The sequence below is a fragment of the Rhea pennata genome, chromosome 16 (genome assembly GCF_028389875.1).
Source record: "Rhea pennata isolate bPtePen1 chromosome 16, bPtePen1.pri, whole genome shotgun sequence".
Classification (NCBI taxonomy): domain Eukaryota; kingdom Metazoa; phylum Chordata; class Aves; order Rheiformes; family Rheidae; genus Rhea; species Rhea pennata.
Window position 1 is genome coordinate 15,995,752 of NC_084678.1, and position 18,482 is coordinate 16,014,233.

Here is an 18,482-nt window from a genome sequence, read left to right on the forward strand (position 1 = left end):
AGCTTCACATCTTCCACAGTGCTGCTGCCCTTGAGAAGACAGAGTGCCTCATTAATGGTTATCATGGCACCTTATTTAATTTAAGATGTCTTTAAATGCTGCTTGATCTACAGGGCTCATCTGTATCTGTATGCTGCATGTCACACTCCCGTGGCTGTACAGCTTATTCATTGTTAAATGCATGGAATGGAATTAAAAAAAAAAAAAAAAAACTAGAAACAGTATTAAGGGGAAAAAATCTCTGCCTCATTATTTTTGTCTAGCTTTGTGCAGTATGTGTTCCTTTGTTAATCAAAAAGGGAAGATGTGGCAGTTGTGGGATATGATGAGAAAGACGGGATGAGGGGTTATTGGGAGGAGAATCATCCATCTCCTAGGAATTGTTGCCACTTTTATCTTCATTCCCCTGAGGGCCAGCAAAAGCAAAGTTTATTTTTACATTTTGGTGATGCTGAAGCCCAATTACTTGAGGACTCTGCTCCTTGCCACTGTTGCAGAACAGTGAGTAAATTGCAAACGTGGCTTTTGCTGGAATGAAGCTTCATATTGACTTGCTTAGCAAGACTTGGAGACCTGAAGACTTGTAAATCACCCAGAGGCCAGTGATACTTTTTATATTATGCATTAAGCACATCTACATTTGTTATAGCTGCCTCTTGAAAAGGAGGATGTGCGGGGGGCTAGAGGCTAGTCTAGTCCTGATCTCCCACAGTACCTAAACTGCCACACATTTCACAGCTCTGTATTATGAGGGTGGGGTGAAACTGGGATCTGCCTCCACGGTTATCAAGGTGAGACCGTGGGGCATAGGACAGCTCTGTTTGCACAATGGCACTTGGGACCATATAGAGGAGTCCTGTCAAATCATTGATGAAGATTATTTTCGGTACCTGAATGTCACAAGGTGATTTTGGTGATGGATTGACTATGCCAACGCTCCCTTATAAAATTCTCCTTTTTTCTCCCAGTTCCAGCTGCAGTCTTTGCGGATTGTGTGCAACAGTTTAGGGGCAGAGGAAGACAGATGCTGTGATCTTCCTGCCTTGGTAAGACAAAAGGGACCACTCTACTAGTTGAGATGAAGTTGGGGATGATGGAACAAGACCATGCAGAAGGAGGTGATACTGCAAACGATTTTGGTAGACACAAAAGGGAAACTATTTTTCTTCTCATCCATTGGGATTACTGACAGGATGTTTCTTGGTGAAGTGAATGAAGTTGTTTGCTTCAAAAGGCAAGGTAACTCTTCAAATTCTAGTGCAACGTATATCGTTTCCATCATGAATTCTTCTGTGACAGCAGCCCCAACAACCATACAGCTTTGCTGTCACCCTTCAGCCCAGAATTACAACATTGCTCTGCTCTACTATTCAAATTCTCATTTCAAAATGAGAATTAATATGCAGTTGAGTGTTTTGGGGGTGTGTGCAAATACTAGCAAAAAGCAAATTATCTTCCAGTTTGCTATGCAAATTTCAGACAGAGATGATCCATAATTTTCTGTATGAACTTGTTATTTGACAGAGAAAGAAAGCAGAAAATCTTTCACAAACATCTCTCAGTGAGCTGCAGAAAACTTTTCTTTTTCTCCAGCTGAAAGATTGAATTTTGAAATAACTGAAAATGTTGCATTCTACTCTTGCTATGCAGCAATTCATGGCACCTTGGCTTGTCTTTGTTTCAGAGGGACGAAGAGACTTGCCCTACCTTAGCTCCTGCCTGCACTTGTACGTCTGGCCTCCCAGGCTTACCGGGACCTCCAGGACCCCCTGTAAGTTTATCCTTCCATGTCTTCTTAGAAGTGAGTATATTGTATACGTTGATGTTGTTTCATGCTGTTTGGACACCCTGAGGGAAGCCAGGTGTGAGGAGCTGGGCAGGTAGATGGAGAGAGGTCAGCATTCCACTGAAGCAAGACTATAGTGTGTTGGAGGATCATGGCCTCTACAAGGTTTTGTTTTCTTTCTCTTATCTTGATCCCAGATGCGATTAAGTGGGAAGGCAGCTCTTCCCTGCTGAACACAGACTCCAAAGCTTTGCCTGATAGAGTTTTGTTTCTCTGTGCATGTTTTGGCTGTTTTTCAGAATAACAGGTGAAGTCTGGGCTTGGCAGGCCAGCTCCTGCCCTGATGTCCCCATCTGAGGGAACATTAAAGTCTTCCCCTCACCAGTCAAAGGCTGAAACAAAGCGATACCCTTCAGGTTTCCTATGGTCATGAAGTGGGGAGATGGCACTTCGGCAAGGCAATAACTGCAGCTAGGAAGAGACAGAGCATTTCCTGATGCCACATTAATCCTCTTATGAGAGGACTGACCACCCTCTGTGTGTGTCGCTGGAGAGATTTTATGGATCAGAAGCTTTGAAACTCTTTGTAAATGGGAAAAAAAAAAGGTTCATCTGCTAACTGGGAGTCTTATGCAGACACTTGGCAAAACCTCTCCCTTTTGCCCATGCAAAAGGGTGTCAATAAAGAATCTGATCCTCAGCAGCTGATTATATCCATCTTCTTTTCACCCACTGTGAAAAATGGATAACTTCTAACCACATATTTTACATTTCATAGCCCACTGCGCATGGGGCACATCTGTACAGGTGCTTGCAGGGAGATCTCTGCTCAGAGCAGTCTGAGATTTCTGGTGGCGCACAGCAGTGTGGCTGAGCTGCACGGGAGGGCTTTGGAGGGTGGCTGTGCCACTAGGTTTGTACAGCACCCCACTGGCTTGTGGGCGGTCTGGGTTCAGACCAGACTGAGTGTCTGCGTAGGTCGGCAATGTAGAAAGAAAGAGGAGACTTTACAATGCTGTCTATCCCCAAAGCACTCTCTTTACAAAGGACAAAACCTGCAAGAAAACCCTGAAGGAAATGAGGGAATATGATAGTCTTTAGGTATATAATGTTCTCTGGGATAAAGGACAAACTCAATCTTTTGCCTTATCCATTATAGACAGAGGAAAGTCACCATGGGATTAATCTGCAGCAAGAAATATTCTAGTTAGACAATAGTAAGCAGTTATCCAGCAGTTGGCGAAGCCCGGGACCAGGCAATGCAAGAATACGGTAGGATCTCCATTAATGGAGGCATTTAAGAGATTAAAGAACAATATAAGTGGAGCTGATCCTGCCTTGGAACAGGCAGACAGACCAGAAGCCAGCTTCCTCCTGGCTGCATTTCTCTAGGATTCACTGAGAAGCTTTTGGGGGAGCAGTGGTAACTTACCTGGTCATGGTTTAATAGCAAGGGCAGCCAGTTTAGTCCACAGCTGAATGTTTGCACTTCTAAAGTGTGAGTGGAAACATTTGTGATTGCACTGGCTGCTGAAGGCTGAGATGCTGTCCACAGCACCTGATTTCAATCGTACCAGAAGCTTTACTCCTGGAAAGTAATGGTTTAAGCAACAATGGCCTCCTTGCTCAGGTGAAGGTGTTTTAGATCATCTTTTTTAATACTGTTATTCTACTGTGAAAATCGATTCCTCTCTTCACTAGGAGCAGCATCTTGTTGTATAGTAATTACATGCTCGTTCCAGTGGAAGGAAGTTTAATTACAGAGCACACTGTACTATCACAGTATGTTTCGATATACTAAGTGCATAATTACCATCCTGCATTGCCCTGTGGTTTAAACATCTCTGCAGCACAACTCTCTTAAGAGCTGAGTTCTTTTGAGCACAAGAGAAAATACAGTTATGATACATAACCTTATACTCATACCATCTGACTCAGTAATTTACTGCAGTTACATGAGTACTTACTGCTACTTTTAAAACTCCAGTAGTTTAAAGTTAGCAAGATTATCTCCCACTTTGTAGTTATTACTCTTTCTTAATGAGTGTTTTTGACCAGGCCAAGCTATACTTCTGAAATGAGCTTCTGGGCATTTCTGAAAGAACCTTTAGCAAAGCTTCCTGGATGTACCTCTTAATCTAAATCCATTGTTGTTTAGATTCAAGAACAGAAACTTTTAGATTAAGATGTCAAAAGTTCACAGAGTACTGATTTGTGCCAGAAGATTAGTTTCCTCTCAGATCCAGCAGTTACGCAGATGCAGAGCTAAGCTGGGTCTCGCTGGAGTTGGCCACCATCCCTGATCTCTGCATGTGTGTATTTTATCAGGAGGATGTTACATAAAACAGCCTTGGCCTAAAGGGATGTAAACATGAGCCCCTCTTCTCTGGTGCCTTCCCATGTTCCTGTGTGACTCCTTCTCCATTTGTTGCCTCAGCTTGGATTTACTGGTAGTTTGGGGGAGGTCTGAACAGGTCAAAACTCCATCTCTTCCCATGGGCGGTGGGTGCAAGTACCCTGTCACAAATGGGGCTCTACTGTCATCTTTCCTTTCATCTTCCAATTGACTGGATGGCTGATTCATTTTCTTCTTGCACCCATTTTCACCTGGTTCTTTGGGGTAAGGATTCTCTTTTCGTTGTGTGTATGTAGCAAACGGGCCAACTTCTGTCTGCTAGGCTCTTTGTTACACTGAAATAAAAATAATAATAACAGTAGCTTTGTGTGTTATTGGCAGGGCAGCCCTGGAAGGAGAGGGCCACAAGGGGAAAGAGGAGAGCCAGGGCCCAAGGTAAGAACTAATTTTCAGCATTATAATTGACTTTCTTTTGCTTCAGATTACATCAGAGGAAGGATACAGGAGTGTAAGCTTCACCTTTATTGGAGCTGGATGTTTTTGTTTCAGATTTGAACTTGATTCCTCTGAGTCCTCTCCCTGTTTTACTGTGCCAAGCAGAGCGTAGTGAGTGTAGAGTAAGTAGACTTAGGGCCTTAAGAACCAATGCGTTGAGGAGTATGGGATCACTTAGTATTAATTAAATACTCAGGTTATAAAAATTAAGATGATGGGCCTTATTGAATTGAAATAATGCACTGTGATCAGCAATGTTCTTGGAAAGCAGCCATTCTGGAAAAGAGCCAGTCTTTGTGCTGTGCTTGATCTGGCTGCCAAGCACACCTGGGTTGATTGTGCTCTTAGTCTGTGGTGAGCTGTGAAGCAGAGCAAGAGCCACGCGCAGACTTCAAGAGCAGCTCTGAGCTCATAAGGAATGACCGAGTCTGAACTTCCCAAATGTTGGGGACAAGAGCAAGTCCTGACTGAAGTGTTTAGTGTATTGAAGGTGCTGTTCCACTAATGTACGCACGGCAAAGCCAGACCAACCCACTTCTTCCCTTCTTTGGGGTAAACGCTCTGAAGGAAGCAGAGTTGCAGGGGAAACGGTTTGGGGAGGAAATAACAATAAATGCGGATTTCACCTGCAGGTTAAGGCCATCTTGAATAGCTGGAATGACCTGCTGCTTGGGAGGGTGAATCCTGTTTTGCCAGGCAGGATGTGGCACCTTGCCATTGACTCCTGTAGATGGGGTGCCAGCATCTTGGACCAAAAAAACAAAGGCAGCTGAGGTTTCTAGAGATCCCTACTGTCCTGAATTATTGATCTTGAATCCTGTAGAGGGTTCGTGCTGACCCAGCTGCTGTGGTGCAGTCTATGTCGAGGACAGCCTCTAATTGTTTTCCTTCTTTATGTTTGATTTTATGTCTTGGGCTTTAGGGTGAACCAGGCCCACCTGGACAAGTGGGGCCAGAGGGTCCTAGTGGCCAGCAAGGCTCTCCAGGTTCCCAAGGGATCACGGTTCAGGGTCCAGTGGTATGTGATCTTTTCCACTGCCTTATTTGTCACTTGTGCTTTGCATTAAGAACATGTCTCCAAAAAAAAAAAAAAAATAAAATAAAAAAAAGACAGAGAAAGGAGAAAGAAAGAAAGAAAAAATTCAGGCAATGTGTCAATGTGTTTACATCATCCTGTTAACATCTGGGCAGCTGCACTAGAGAAAGATAATGATAACAGCCCAGTAGAGTGTTCAGGCATTTCTTGGTCATCATTTTTAAGCAAGGAATGCAGGTGGAGGTCACTGTGTTCATGTCTGTAGGAACGTGGCAGATTCCCATGAACATGTGATTCCAAACTCTCTTTTAGCACTTTGGAGAGCATGAGCAAACTGGGAAATGGGTGTAGAGCAGGCATGATGTTGTTTTCCTTACAGGATAGTCCAGTATGCATAACTATTTTTCTGTTTCAATCCAAGGGACCACCAGGAATTAAAGGAGAGAAAGGAGACACAGGAAGTCCTGGCATGCAAGTAATAGCAGATACCATTTCTTTAAATTGTCTAGAAGATTTTCCCTTTTTTCCTAGTAATTAATTTAAGCAAGTTTGAAAAGTGATAGGATTCTTGTTGCCTGTTTTGAAACTCTTTCACTTGGAGTGTCAAACCATCTTCCTGTGCTGGTCTAGTCCTGCTTCCTAAAGTTTTAAACATACAATCATCCATAGCTTTAGCCTTCTAAAGGGGCAAATATCCTACCCGTTTCACAGAGCGATAAGACAATCTCCAACAAGCAAGCCATAAATGAACTGTAAATAATCAGCAAAGGTAGGAAGGAAAGTCAGCTTGACTGCCTGCTCTCTGCTTTGGTGTTTTCCAAGAATCCTCAGAGCAGAAGAGGGAGGAGATGGTGTCAGCAAAGTGCCTTAGGACTCAACTGTTATCAAAAGCACCCTTTCAAGGTAGGGGTGCAATATAGGGGGAAAAAGGAAAAGTGAGTCAGTTGGTGGGAGAAAAAAGAACTTATCCAGAGGCCTGGAGACAATGCAGGTTAAAGATGGAATGATAATGATTGTTCTGTTCCACAAATAACCCCGTCTCTTTTTCCATGTTTTCTTATGTTCCCTGTTGCAAAATATGAAGTAGAGAAATAATAATCAGATGCCAATTTTACCCAGCAATTCTAAATTACAGGGCATTCCTGGTGTGCAGGGAGCTCCAGGCAGGGATGGTCTTCAAGGTGCAAAGGTAAATCTCTGAGTTTTCAAGCATGAGTGCCATAAATTCCAATTGTTGAGTGTACTTGCAGAGACCTGAAACATTCAGCTCTCCTTATGAACTCAGTGCATAACTGAATGATGCTTTCACTAGGCCGAAAGGACTGGAGAAAAAAATATTGGGTCATCTCAGTTTTGTCAAACTTTTTCATCACTGACCAGGTGCCAAGTGTCTTGTCTGCTTGGCAGGTATATTTTTACTAATTTCTGGCAAGCTTCTGTTAAAAACAGCGTGTGGAGAAACCATTTCATTGCTTACCAGCTTTCTTTGAGTCCTCTTGTTAATGCATAACTGGGTTTGGCTTTGCAGGGGGTGAGAGGACTAGAAGGCACGGCTGGGCCTCCAGGACCACCTGGACCAAGGGTAGGTGCATGCCCTGAGCCATTCAATAGAAAAATCTTCCTCATCACGTGGTTGTGGTTTGTGTTGACAAGCTGTCCTCCAACAATGTCAGAGTAAAACCCCTTCTCAGGGTGTCCCAGGGCTGTACCCCAGCACTTTTCACAGGTGTACCTACGCTGACGCTGTCAGCATGAGGCGTAATGCCTTTAGCTTCCCCTGTTGGAGGTACCTTCTGGGGAGGCCTTGAGGCAGGAAGCAGATGATTGCTTTTCTATTGCTAGTTTTCTCCTGCTACTTTTTTTTCAGGTGTTGTGTGAGTTTGAGGTGTATGGGAGTTGTCACACTGAAATCACTAGCTGGAGCTGGAGGGTGAAGGCAGATGTGAAAGGAGCAGTGTGCAGTGGAAATTGCTCACTGCTGTCTTTGTATGAGACCTCATAGTAGTTTTAGTTGGGTATTTATAGAAGCTAAGTCTGAATTCAGCTTGTGACTGTGACTTGCTCATCCTGGGAAGATGTAGAGGAGGCAGGATAGAACCTGAGCTTTCTGAGTATGACGAGAGCACTGTAGCCTTCGTACTGGACTCTGAAAGCCATTCTGGTGCTGTCTCAAAGACTTCTTTCATTTTCCATTGTTCAAAGTAATTGCTAATCACTGAGTCTAAACCTAACAGCTGGAAAATTGTAAAGGAAAATACTTCTTGTGTGTGTTGTTTGTTTTTCTCTATATGGCACAAAGAGGAGATGACCAGAGAATGTACTTCCCTTTCTCTAAGCTACTGTTACTGTTGCAGTGAAGCATTAGAGGCAAACATAGGTCTTCAAGGAAAAAAAGAATAATGTGGTATTAGCAGGCTGAAGAAAAGGATTATGCTCTAGGCTAAGTCTAAAATAATCTGAATATATAATGAAGGATCTAAAACCTGCAGGGTAAAAAATGCATTGCAATTTGTTAGCAAAACTGAACTTTGCTGGCTGGACCATAATTGAGACAGTAATAGGGAATGATGTGAACATGACTCATATATGATATACTTTTAACACCATATTCATGGCTGGATTAGACACTGACATAAGCCTTAAGGACAATGCCCTTGCTAGAGTCCTCTGAACTCAAACTGCTGGTGCCTGTGAAGCCACAGGGAGGGGTAAACCTCAAACAGAAAAAGAAGTTAGGAAGTAACTGGCCTTTTATCTTCATCTTGTAATTGATGCTGCAGGGTTTCCAAGGAGTGACAGGCTCCCGAGGCAACAGCGGAGAGAAAGGACCTCCGGGTGACGTTGGGCCAACAGTAAGTTTCTGCTTGTTCAAAGGCAAAGATATGAAATAATTCAGGGGAAAGAAACTATTCCCACAGAAGGTCTCCCTCAAGGTGTAAAGAATAATTTTGTTTTACACTCACCTTTCTTAAGAAGATCTCTGGGTATGCAAAGCCCAGGCTACTTGACCATTGATAAAGCATTTAACAAATCCTACTTTCCTTCAATCTCTGTGGTTTTACAAGCTATACAAAATCCAGCAGGCAAACAAATATCTGGTGTGAGTGTAGATAAAATAAAGAATTAGAATAAGGCCCAAACAGGACTAGCTAATATTGGCCTTTGGCAAGGCAACCTCAAGTCTAGATGTCAACATTTATTTCTTCTTCTCAGATGTTAAAAACCACTTAAGTTGGGAAAACTGTCCTAAGATAATATCTGAGGAATTTCTGCATCCTTGTTGATGGTGTTTTATGCATCAGCAGCTGCCTTATTTTTGATGCCCTTAAAAAGAAAACAAAATATTCCTGTGAACTCAAAACCTATTTAGTCATTGTCAGGAGGTCAAATAAACAACCAGAGTGTTGGAAACAAATGTGCTCCATGTCTCACTAATGTAACCTGTACCCTGTTGAACTTTTATTTTCTTTTGCCCCTCCTTTCTCTAGACTTTTATTTTTTTTCCTTTTGCTTTTTCACAGGGGCTTCCAGGTCCAAAAGGAGAAAGAGGAGAGAAAGTGAGTTTTTTGGGGTATTGGGCAACACAGACATTGTATCCTATCCTCAAAAGAATGGAGGTGGTAATCTGTTTCACAAGTTATACTTACATATTTAAACCATTTTGATGTTGAATAACCTAATGTAGCTGTAATTCATTACCTTTCCACTTTCCTGCACTGGCTATTCTGATGGGATATATATAATCTTACAGCAGCTAGGAGCTTCTTAGTGTCAGTTGTAGTAATGAGAAAAAAAGCCAGTTGAAAATCCCATCTTACTGGGAAGGAAAACACAAAAACACTTGACTTCACCCAGTTGTTCTTTCTAAATGTATTGTATAACTAGGGACTCGTGTAATATATCTCTGGTGTGCTTACACGGAGAGATGGTGCAGTCAGGATATTTACGCTACATTGGAAGGTTATTTTATTGTGAGAAAAATTTTCTTATCGTGATTTTTGGTTTAAAAAAACGCAACCCTGTGTACTTCTGGGAGTCCGAGTCTCATTGCGAGATATGACTTACATGAATTAGGCTTCAAGCAGGAGAGCTATGCTGTGTAATGAGTTAGCACACGCCAGCTGAGCCCAGGGAATTAGCCATGCATGTACTCTGAGCCTATCTCAGACACGGAGTAATATGCACTGGCTTAAAAATGACAAGGAATTAATGGGCTAATATGTCTTCCCTCACGTTTGAGGCAGATTGAAGAGATGAACATTGCTTTTACTACAGCCCAATTAACCCTATAAATTGCAGCAAGTTCAGTGTGCAAATCTGTACGGAAGTCAAGGGGACTTTTGTCACCTAAGATGTTTTGAAAAGTCTGTGCTCTTTACTTGCCTGTTTCTAGATTGTTGTTATCGTTAGTGGGTTTGTGCATCCTTTGCACCTCTGTATAATTGCTGTGTTCATAAAGCACACGCTGAGAAAAGGTAAAGCTGCTCTGCAGGTGCAGCTGCGGGACGTGCTGTCATACCTTCTCCCAGTTAGGATGGGGCTGAGAACCCAGCATCAGTGGTTCACCTTCAACGGTCTCCTTCAGCAGATTCTGGATCAGAGCCTCAAACTTTGTGGGGGTTTCATCAGGCCAAACCAGCTGTCTACCGTGTAGATGCATGTCAGCTCCTCTTCCCTGACTCCCTTTATAACCAGTGGAGAGAAATAGGTATTTTTAGGACATGATTCTCACCCAAAAGCAGAATAAAGTAAGTCAGATGAATCATGTCCTCCACTGCCTATTTCCTTTCCCTGCCTGTCTGGGTGCCTTTAGGATTGGCTCAAATTGCAGACGTACACTCCAAAAACTGAGAGATGAATCCCCCTTTTAATCTCTGATACGTTTTGCAGATCTCCTTGAGGCTAAAGACTGTTTTAGTGTCAAGTTAACACCTTGGTATTATAATTTTTAAAACTATTCTCCTTCCATTCCCAGCAGCTTTTCCTTTTCTATGCTTGCTTTTACAATGGAACTGTTTTTTTTCCCCTCCCTTGGGTGTTGTGCTAAGCTTTTGTTTAATTTTGAGCAAGTATGCATGTTGATCCAGACAAAGATGTATGTTTTATATGGCTTTGGAGAGATGCAATGTTACAGTTATGGATTTTCAGAGTAAATATTTATATTCAAGCAGGTTTTTTTGCATGTTATTGCTTTTCCTTGCTCCACTAAAACTTTCTATAGAAACTCCCGATATCATTTTTTTTAGAACACAGTAACAGTAAGAATCAATGTTTGTAAAAGGTTTAGACAAAGATAACACACTGCAATATCTGATCTTATTAAATGTTTTACATATCACAGGATGCTGAATTACAGGCTACACAATCTTAGCATCCTTTGTGATAACATTTGAAAGTGAAATTTATTCTCCTTTTTTGGTAGCTTCATAAATTACGTAGATCCAGTCTAGCGCTTTTGATGTGCAGGAAAAAAGCAATTATTGACATTTCCCAATTACAATTTTATGGCTTCAGAGCTTTGTGATAAATAAATAAAGCTACATTTCATAGTAATGAGTATCTCTAACTCAAGCTGACAAGAAGAGCAGGCAGACAGATATCCTGCATTATGATATTGATCCTGCTTTAATGATATTAATACTTCCTTTTCTTTAAAAAAATGTTTCACTTTAGGGGGAACCACAGTCCCTGGCCACAATTTACCAGCTAGTTAGCCAGGCTTGTGAGCGGATGATTCAGAGTGAGTATAACCAACTGGACTCCTGAATTTATGCTGCCTCTAGAGCAATGGTGAGGCATGAACAAAATCACAGGGGAACAACCTGAAGCTGTAGTGATCCATAGAGCTCCTCCATCCTGTGCCATGCTGAGCGCCTAGTAAAGCAAGTGTCCTAGGCCAGGCTGTCAGTGCTACATTGTTTTTATTGGGCTGGTATTAGCACAAAAACCCGTGAAGTATTATTTAGGAAGTCCCTTTGGCACCTTGCAAAGACTCAAATTTTTCTCAAATGGAAGAGATTCCGTTTGAAACTTGATCCTTTAAGGGAAAACTGCTGTGATTTGTGCTGAATCAATGATTCACTTTATGCAGCAGAAAAAAAAATGGAGCGCCTACTTTGGAGATGTATCTAATCTGGTATGCTCAGCTCAGAGGGTACAACATGAACAGAGTGCAGTGTGTTTTAAATGCTAAAGAAATCGCATGGATCTCTCTTAAGATGAAGCATTTGTAGAAAAGTTCCTGTGCTGTGATGCACAAAGAGATGAAACAGTTTGCCCAAGGTCAGATAGCAAAATCATGACTCAGCTGCCAGTCTTCTCCTCAGCTTCTGGCTTTTTTAGTTTGGACTGGCATATTTTAGCAGTACCTGATCCTTTTAAGTATCTTTTTAGATGACATCCTCTGATTTTTGTCCCTTTCCTGAGTTCCTGGCAAATGGACATTGGTTTTCTGGCTTGTCTTCTCAGCTCACGTGTTGAAGTTTGACTCATTCATTCATGAACATGCAAGGAAACCAGTTCCTATTTGGGAAGAAAAATTGAAACCAGGAGAACCAGGACCACCAGGTCCTCCAGGTCCCCCTGGGAACAATGGAGAAAGAGGAGAAAATGGCATCCCCGGACAGCCAGGCAAAGATGGATATCCTGGAGAAAGAGGTATGGCTAGAAGTGTTCTTAAGCATATTTGACCCCATATTTAATACTTTAAGCGCTTCAGTACTTCAAGCAGTAAAAATACCTCATGATATTATCTCATCTCTTTCCTATTTTCCTCTTGGACTCATCGCGATGTCTAAAAGAAAACTTCTCTTTAGTGCTATCTACATGAAGTGGTAGATGAGATAAACCAAAGTAGTTACAAACATATATGCATACGTGCATTTGTAAATGTTGTCCTTCCAGGAGGGCCTCTCCTAATCTTGTTGGAAAGCTTCAGCAGCCAGAAGGATTATGTCAGTGTGTGTTTTTACTGCAAAGTTAGATAGGTCAAAGACTAGAGAGAACAAATGCAGCTCACTCTTCTTGTAAAGTCTACTTTGAGAGGGATGTCAATTTGCAACCATTTGTACATTTTTGGGGGACGGAAAGTTTGATTTTAGAGGGCTGGATATTTTCCTTACAGAAAGGCAAAATAAAGCCATTTTGATGAACTGCATGGCAATGGAATTGATTGCTTCTGGGCAGAAATGACAAATCTCGGGAAAAGTGGAAGGAAAGCCTGAGGCAACTGAAGTAATGCGGATGGTGGAAGCAGGTTTCTGGAGCAATACTTCCAACAACAATAGCCTCACATGTGACTAAAAAAATGGATTAATATAATCTCAACATCCTGAGAATAAGCAAAGGTCACCAACTGGGGGTTGAAAAAAGCTATTAAAAATAAAAACAGTATTTCGATATTTTCAGGGAAATAGTATCTTTTTCAGTCTAGAGAATAGCATTTAACTGTAGCCCCCAAAACATAGAAATCATGATTAGGCTGGTTGCCCACTTTGCCAAACTAGATTATGAACTTTGCTATTTCAAATATCATTACATAATAAAATACACTCTAAGACATTTTCAGAGGTTCAAAACATTTCCAAACAATTTGTCTGATTAGTGATGGGAGACTTAGAAGTTCCATAAAATGACAGTAAACTTAGAGATATTAATGAAACTGGGGAAACCAATTGGAAAATGCAGATGTGTCTCCCAAAAGCAAAATGATGAAAGACTTGGAAGTGCTGGAGTAGTCCTTGTACATAAATTCAAAACAGGAGAGGATCCTGTTCAGAAGCGTGTCTCAAACATTGATACAAGTATGCAGTGGTATAAAAGTAGTAACAGTTACTGCACAAGCATGAATGAATCATGGGAATACACTTTGGATTTGAGAACATTTGTTAGAAGCTCAGGTAATCGTCAAAGTAAAGTAAAACATACTGCTTTCAGTGGTGGCCTAACACCTCTAAATAGCTAGAGACCTTTTATTTACCCTTCCGACCGCGTTGTTCCATTTTGGCTGTGATCTGTAGAAGTTGCCGAAATGTTACTGAAATGAAAATGGAAGGCAACAGCTTGCAGATGTTTCAAGCCTGTCAAGTGAGGAGACAGGAGGAGATGGATCTCACTGAAAAAAACTCTTAAGGACAGAGCTGATTAAAATATTTTCGTCTTAAAAATATGAAAAATGATATTTTGTCAAAATGCCCTTGTTTTGCTGAAACATACTGGTTTTGATAGCAGTGAGAAAACTGTAAGCCTGATGTAACCAGCAGCTGGTTGAAGACACTGTTCAGCTGTGTGATTTGTCTGAGCAAGGTGAAGAACATATGGGAATGGACCTTACATTCAGGCCACTGCACTAACACCAGTACTGCAAATTTCTTTGTAAAAAATCTCTGTTCTCACCCGTATCGGGATGCAAGTCAAAGCTGGTTGGAGCCCTGCTAGTCATGGGCAACTGGTCATTATGGAAAAGAGTGGGAGATGGTAACATTTGGTTATAGACATTGACTGGGAGAAGTGATGAACCAGGGAGGAGGAGGAACTACAGGGATGACGTACAGACCTGCATTAAGAAGACATTTCCGTTTGGTTGATAAAGGAAGATTCAAGAGCAAAGAGTTTGTGTCTGTGTGTTAAATACCTGCTGATAGCCTGGACCCTTCTGAGAAGGACCAGGTATGCATAGCCAGGTCTTTCAGTACCAGCAAACATTCACTAAACCTCAAACTGAACATCCTAGTGTCTGATGATACTCAAGGGATACTTCTCTAGGCTGCCCCATGGTGCACAGACAGAATTGGAGAAAATAGTTATTTGACTGCTTTGCCAAAGGCTGCAACCCTCCTGTGCTGCTTAAACAATGAAAAATAGCATAGTGAGGAGATTACAGGAGCTTTAATTCTGGGTGAAATGCAAAATGCAGGTACCTGAAACTTGTCTTTTATCTTTAACTAGGTGCACCAGGGCCCAAGGGTGAAAAAGGGATGTCTGGAGCCAGTGAAGAAGGAATCCAAGGACCCAGAGGCAGAACAGGTAGAGTGAATAAACCTTTTTGTATCAACCATGGGTCATCCAGACCTCCCGGCTGCCAGATTCAAGGCACCACTCAGCCTTAGGACTGTTGCAGTGGGCAGACTGGCCTTCCCACTGCAGGGTTGCTGGCAGAGCTGTAGGTGATAATCAGCATCCTGGATCAAACAGCTTGAGGGTGCTGTTTGCTGCACCAATTCCTCTCTACTAAGACAAAAAGATCCATCTGTACCAGACAGCCTCCCCTCTTCAGTACACAGCTGCCAGTCTGCAGGCTGACATCTCAGTTCAGTGCCTACGTACAGGCAATGATGTGTTTTAATGACCTGAGGCATATCCAGGGAGTTTTAGTTTTCCCATCCAGACTCTCAAGTGATAGAAACGCATTGAAAATTCAACTCCTGAAACCCAAGGGTTTTTGAGTAATCTGTTGGGCTTTGGTATATTCTTCCATCCTGATCCCTCTTATTTGAAATCAGTGAGAGGCTTACCACTGGCTTAACGAACTGGGCACTAACAAGGGAGTATGGTCACACATATTCTTGTATATACAAATTTTTATAATTGAGATATAAAAACACAAAAACAATGACTCTGAGATGGCTCCTGGGATTAAGGTGACTTTCTGCATTGTTGCATAGGTGAACTTTGGATTCTCATAAACAGGCTCCATTTTTAGGGGAACTTGACACCTGTGAAGTCAAGGATAAGACTTGTAGTTAACTGGGATGCAGAAGATATTTTTCCAACTGGCAGGTGCAATCCTTCCACGAAAAAGAGGAAACAATACTCAGATAATGAACAGCAATGTAGGATGGAGGCAGTACAGAGTGGATATTACCAAGGACCAGCTAAAGTAGATGTGCTACTGCTTACAATGCTTCTCCTTCTTCAGGCCCACCAGGAGAAATAGTGCTGGGGAAACCAGGTCCAAAGGGTTCCTCTGGAAATGCCGGTCCTCAAGGTTTTCCTGGTGTCAGAGGACATCCTGGACAGCCTGGATATCCAGGGGGTTGTGATATCTCTGGATGTTATGGGACAGGTAGAAGAGGTAAGCCTTGAATGTCTTAATGTAAAAGTTAGGATTTTAGAACTGATATTTCTGGTTACTTCTCTTAAACTAGGTAGAGCCCTTTGTTCATCCTTCAGGCACTGTCAGTCCTGGAAAAGCTTCCTTTGTAAAGCAATTTTGATGATTCATATGCAATTGGTCTATTAAAAAAAAAAAAAAAAAAAAAAAGACTAAAAAGCCAGCACATTTGGCTTCTCCTAACCCACCCTTCATAAATTAATATATTTAACTGTAGTAGCAGTTTGGTATAAAAAGTGATCATGGGTATATCTTCAATTCTTAATGTCCCCAGAGATGTTTCTATGGTGGACCAGTGTCTGGATTCCTACATATATCTTATAGAGATTTGACTGTGCAAAGTCCCATAAAATAAAATCACTTGTGCTGAACAAAAGATTTGGAAAGGAATAACTCTGGACCCTCCTCCTCAGTACTTGACATTAATTTATTTTTTTATTCACTGGTATCATTGCATGTTTCCACATACAGATTTCATCCCCTGATGCAGAGGCAGCTGAGGATAGTGCTTTGCCCTGGCAATCTTTGGGTGAAGGCTCCACATACTCTGAGAGAAGCAGCAATCTGAACACAAAATGCATTGTTTGTTTGTTTTTTAAACCTTCCATCGTTTCTGTAATGACGTGTCAATCAAACACCAGAGCCACCAAACCAGGCTGCATACAGATGAGCTCCGGTCATCCTTTCCTGTTTTCCTGATCAGCACTGGACAAGTGCAGTGTTCAGATTCACATCATTTGTTCCACACAAAGTAAAGACATGGCCAGCAGTGCAGGCTGATAGACTTAATAATGTATTGAAATGCTCAGATATAACATAGGTGATTTTTGCCAGTTTGTGCTTTATTTCTGTCACATGTTACTTTGGGTCCCTAGCGCAGACAAAAAACCAGCACCTCATGGCCAAAAATGCAAATCCACTGGAACAAAATTGTTGTTTCTGTTGGCTGACAGTGTAATAAAATCTGGACTACTTTGACTGTTTCTGCTTGTAGCTCAGCGCTGATGGCTTCCTCACAGCGGCGTTACGTACACAAGCACTGCAGACAGCGTGATAACCTTCTCGTGGTGTGACAAACCTCACCATTTAGTTGTGCTCTCTGGGGCTTGAGATCTGTCAAGCAAAGTCTTAGATCAGACAGAGCACCGCCATGTACTGAGAGGAGCTGGAGATTAACCTCTTGGCCTTTTCCATCTCTGCCTCCTGCAATCCTAGTAGCTACTTTACATTTTGTCGGCTAAAATATTGAATAGCTCTGAGCCTGACTTTTACCCGTATGACATGGAGGTAATTGCCATGTTACACCCTTTTCCTTGTGTCAGCTCCAGTCTAATGTGTATCACAACGAACTGTAGAGATACGGATAAAATGTACCTGCTGCTTTGTGTTGCTGCTTTATGTTATCCTGGCTGTAAGCTTCCCCTGCTGCCAAACGGTAGTGTATGAACTTAGATTTATACATCGTGGAACAAATTCTGTGAATGAAATGTTTGTCAAAACAAAATGGAGCAAAAAGTATCAGTACAGATTTTCAAAGATCCTAAGAGGCAAAAAATGGAACATGGTTTGTATTCCTGTGCACTTAATTGGGATGTGCAGTTTCTGTAGCTAGGTGTGTACTGGTAGCTGTGTATTCACATGGCTATAGCTAACTTTTGAATTCTTAGCTCCAGGTCCTAGAGACCAGATTGTCAAGCACCCATTAGAGAGAGGCTTCCGTTAAGAAAATTTAGGTTGCTTCAACACTGCATCCAAGTATTATTTCTTTTTCCATTAAGTAAAAATCTTACAGAAGTAAGAAATTTTGCTAACAGTAGTTTCTTAACATGTCAGACTTGTTTGGGAATCATAAATCCTACTAGAAGAGTCACGTAACAACAGGATCACTACAGTCTGCAAGTATTTAAAGTAATTCTTGTCTTAGTCCTTGTCAATTCTCTAGAAACTCACAATAATGAATATTTTCAGTATGATGTATATTCCCCTTGGTAAATGCAGGGAAGTGCAAAGAAATACCATGTTGACAGAAGTAAAATTCCTGTTCATGTTGATGCTTTCCAGACTTGCCTTAACATATCAGATAGAAATCTTTCCGGCTTAGATTTAGTATCACCACAGACAAAAGCTCCAGGCAGAAGAAAGGAGAGGTCAGAAGAGCTAGAATATATAGCATATTGTGAATGCAGTAATTAAAACAGATGTAGGCACTGGAGTAGACCTCCTGCATACATACTGAGGAGTTGTATACATTTCCATTTGATCTTCATTTTCCCTATCTGAAAAATGAAGATGTTCTGAAAATGGATCCAACAAACCTACATAAAATTGCATCAGGAATGTTTCTGTATTTACCATTGGTTATAGAACTCAACGCTTCTGGCAACTATGAGACACAAAGTAGTGGGCAAGAAAAGTGGGGAAGTAAAAGGGGGTGCTCTTCACACAGCAGAACTCTAAAATTGGGCCTCAAAACCACTCATGTAGTGGGTGAGGTAGTTCAACACACAGCATCTGAATTTAGCAGGTAATTTGGCTTCCATTCTCATTTAAATCGGTACAGCCAGATTCCAAGTCTTGAATTTGCAGTTTTGTCTGTTCAAATCTAGTCACTGCAGGTTATTTGATATAGAATTCTTTGTTTTTCTTTATTTTTGAATCATGTCGTTGCCTGACTTGGATGTAATCTATTAGGCAGAAT

At 41.6% G+C, this 18,482-nt stretch overlaps 1 protein-coding gene across 1 annotated transcript in view; it reads left to right on the forward strand.

Annotated features, from left to right (window-relative positions):
• COL20A1 (collagen type XX alpha 1 chain) overlaps positions 1-17,289 on the forward strand; it is a 62,091-nt gene extending 44,802 nt beyond the window's left edge. Inside the window, exons 27-40 of the mRNA XM_062588931.1 lie at positions 969-1,046; positions 1,685-1,771; positions 4,524-4,577; positions 5,560-5,655; positions 6,095-6,148; positions 6,809-6,862; positions 7,202-7,255; positions 8,454-8,525; positions 9,195-9,230; positions 11,347-11,413; positions 12,142-12,330; positions 14,620-14,697; positions 15,590-15,745; positions 16,256-17,289. Of these exons, the coding sequence (XP_062444915.1) occupies positions 969-1,046; positions 1,685-1,771; positions 4,524-4,577; positions 5,560-5,655; positions 6,095-6,148; positions 6,809-6,862; positions 7,202-7,255; positions 8,454-8,525; positions 9,195-9,230; positions 11,347-11,413; positions 12,142-12,330; positions 14,620-14,697; positions 15,590-15,745; positions 16,256-16,269 (1,089 nt within the window). The 3' untranslated portion in view covers positions 16,270-17,289. The remainder of the gene's footprint in view (positions 1-968; positions 1,047-1,684; positions 1,772-4,523; positions 4,578-5,559; positions 5,656-6,094; positions 6,149-6,808; positions 6,863-7,201; positions 7,256-8,453; positions 8,526-9,194; positions 9,231-11,346; positions 11,414-12,141; positions 12,331-14,619; positions 14,698-15,589; positions 15,746-16,255) is intronic.
• Positions 17,290-18,482: the final 1,193 nt, after the last annotated feature.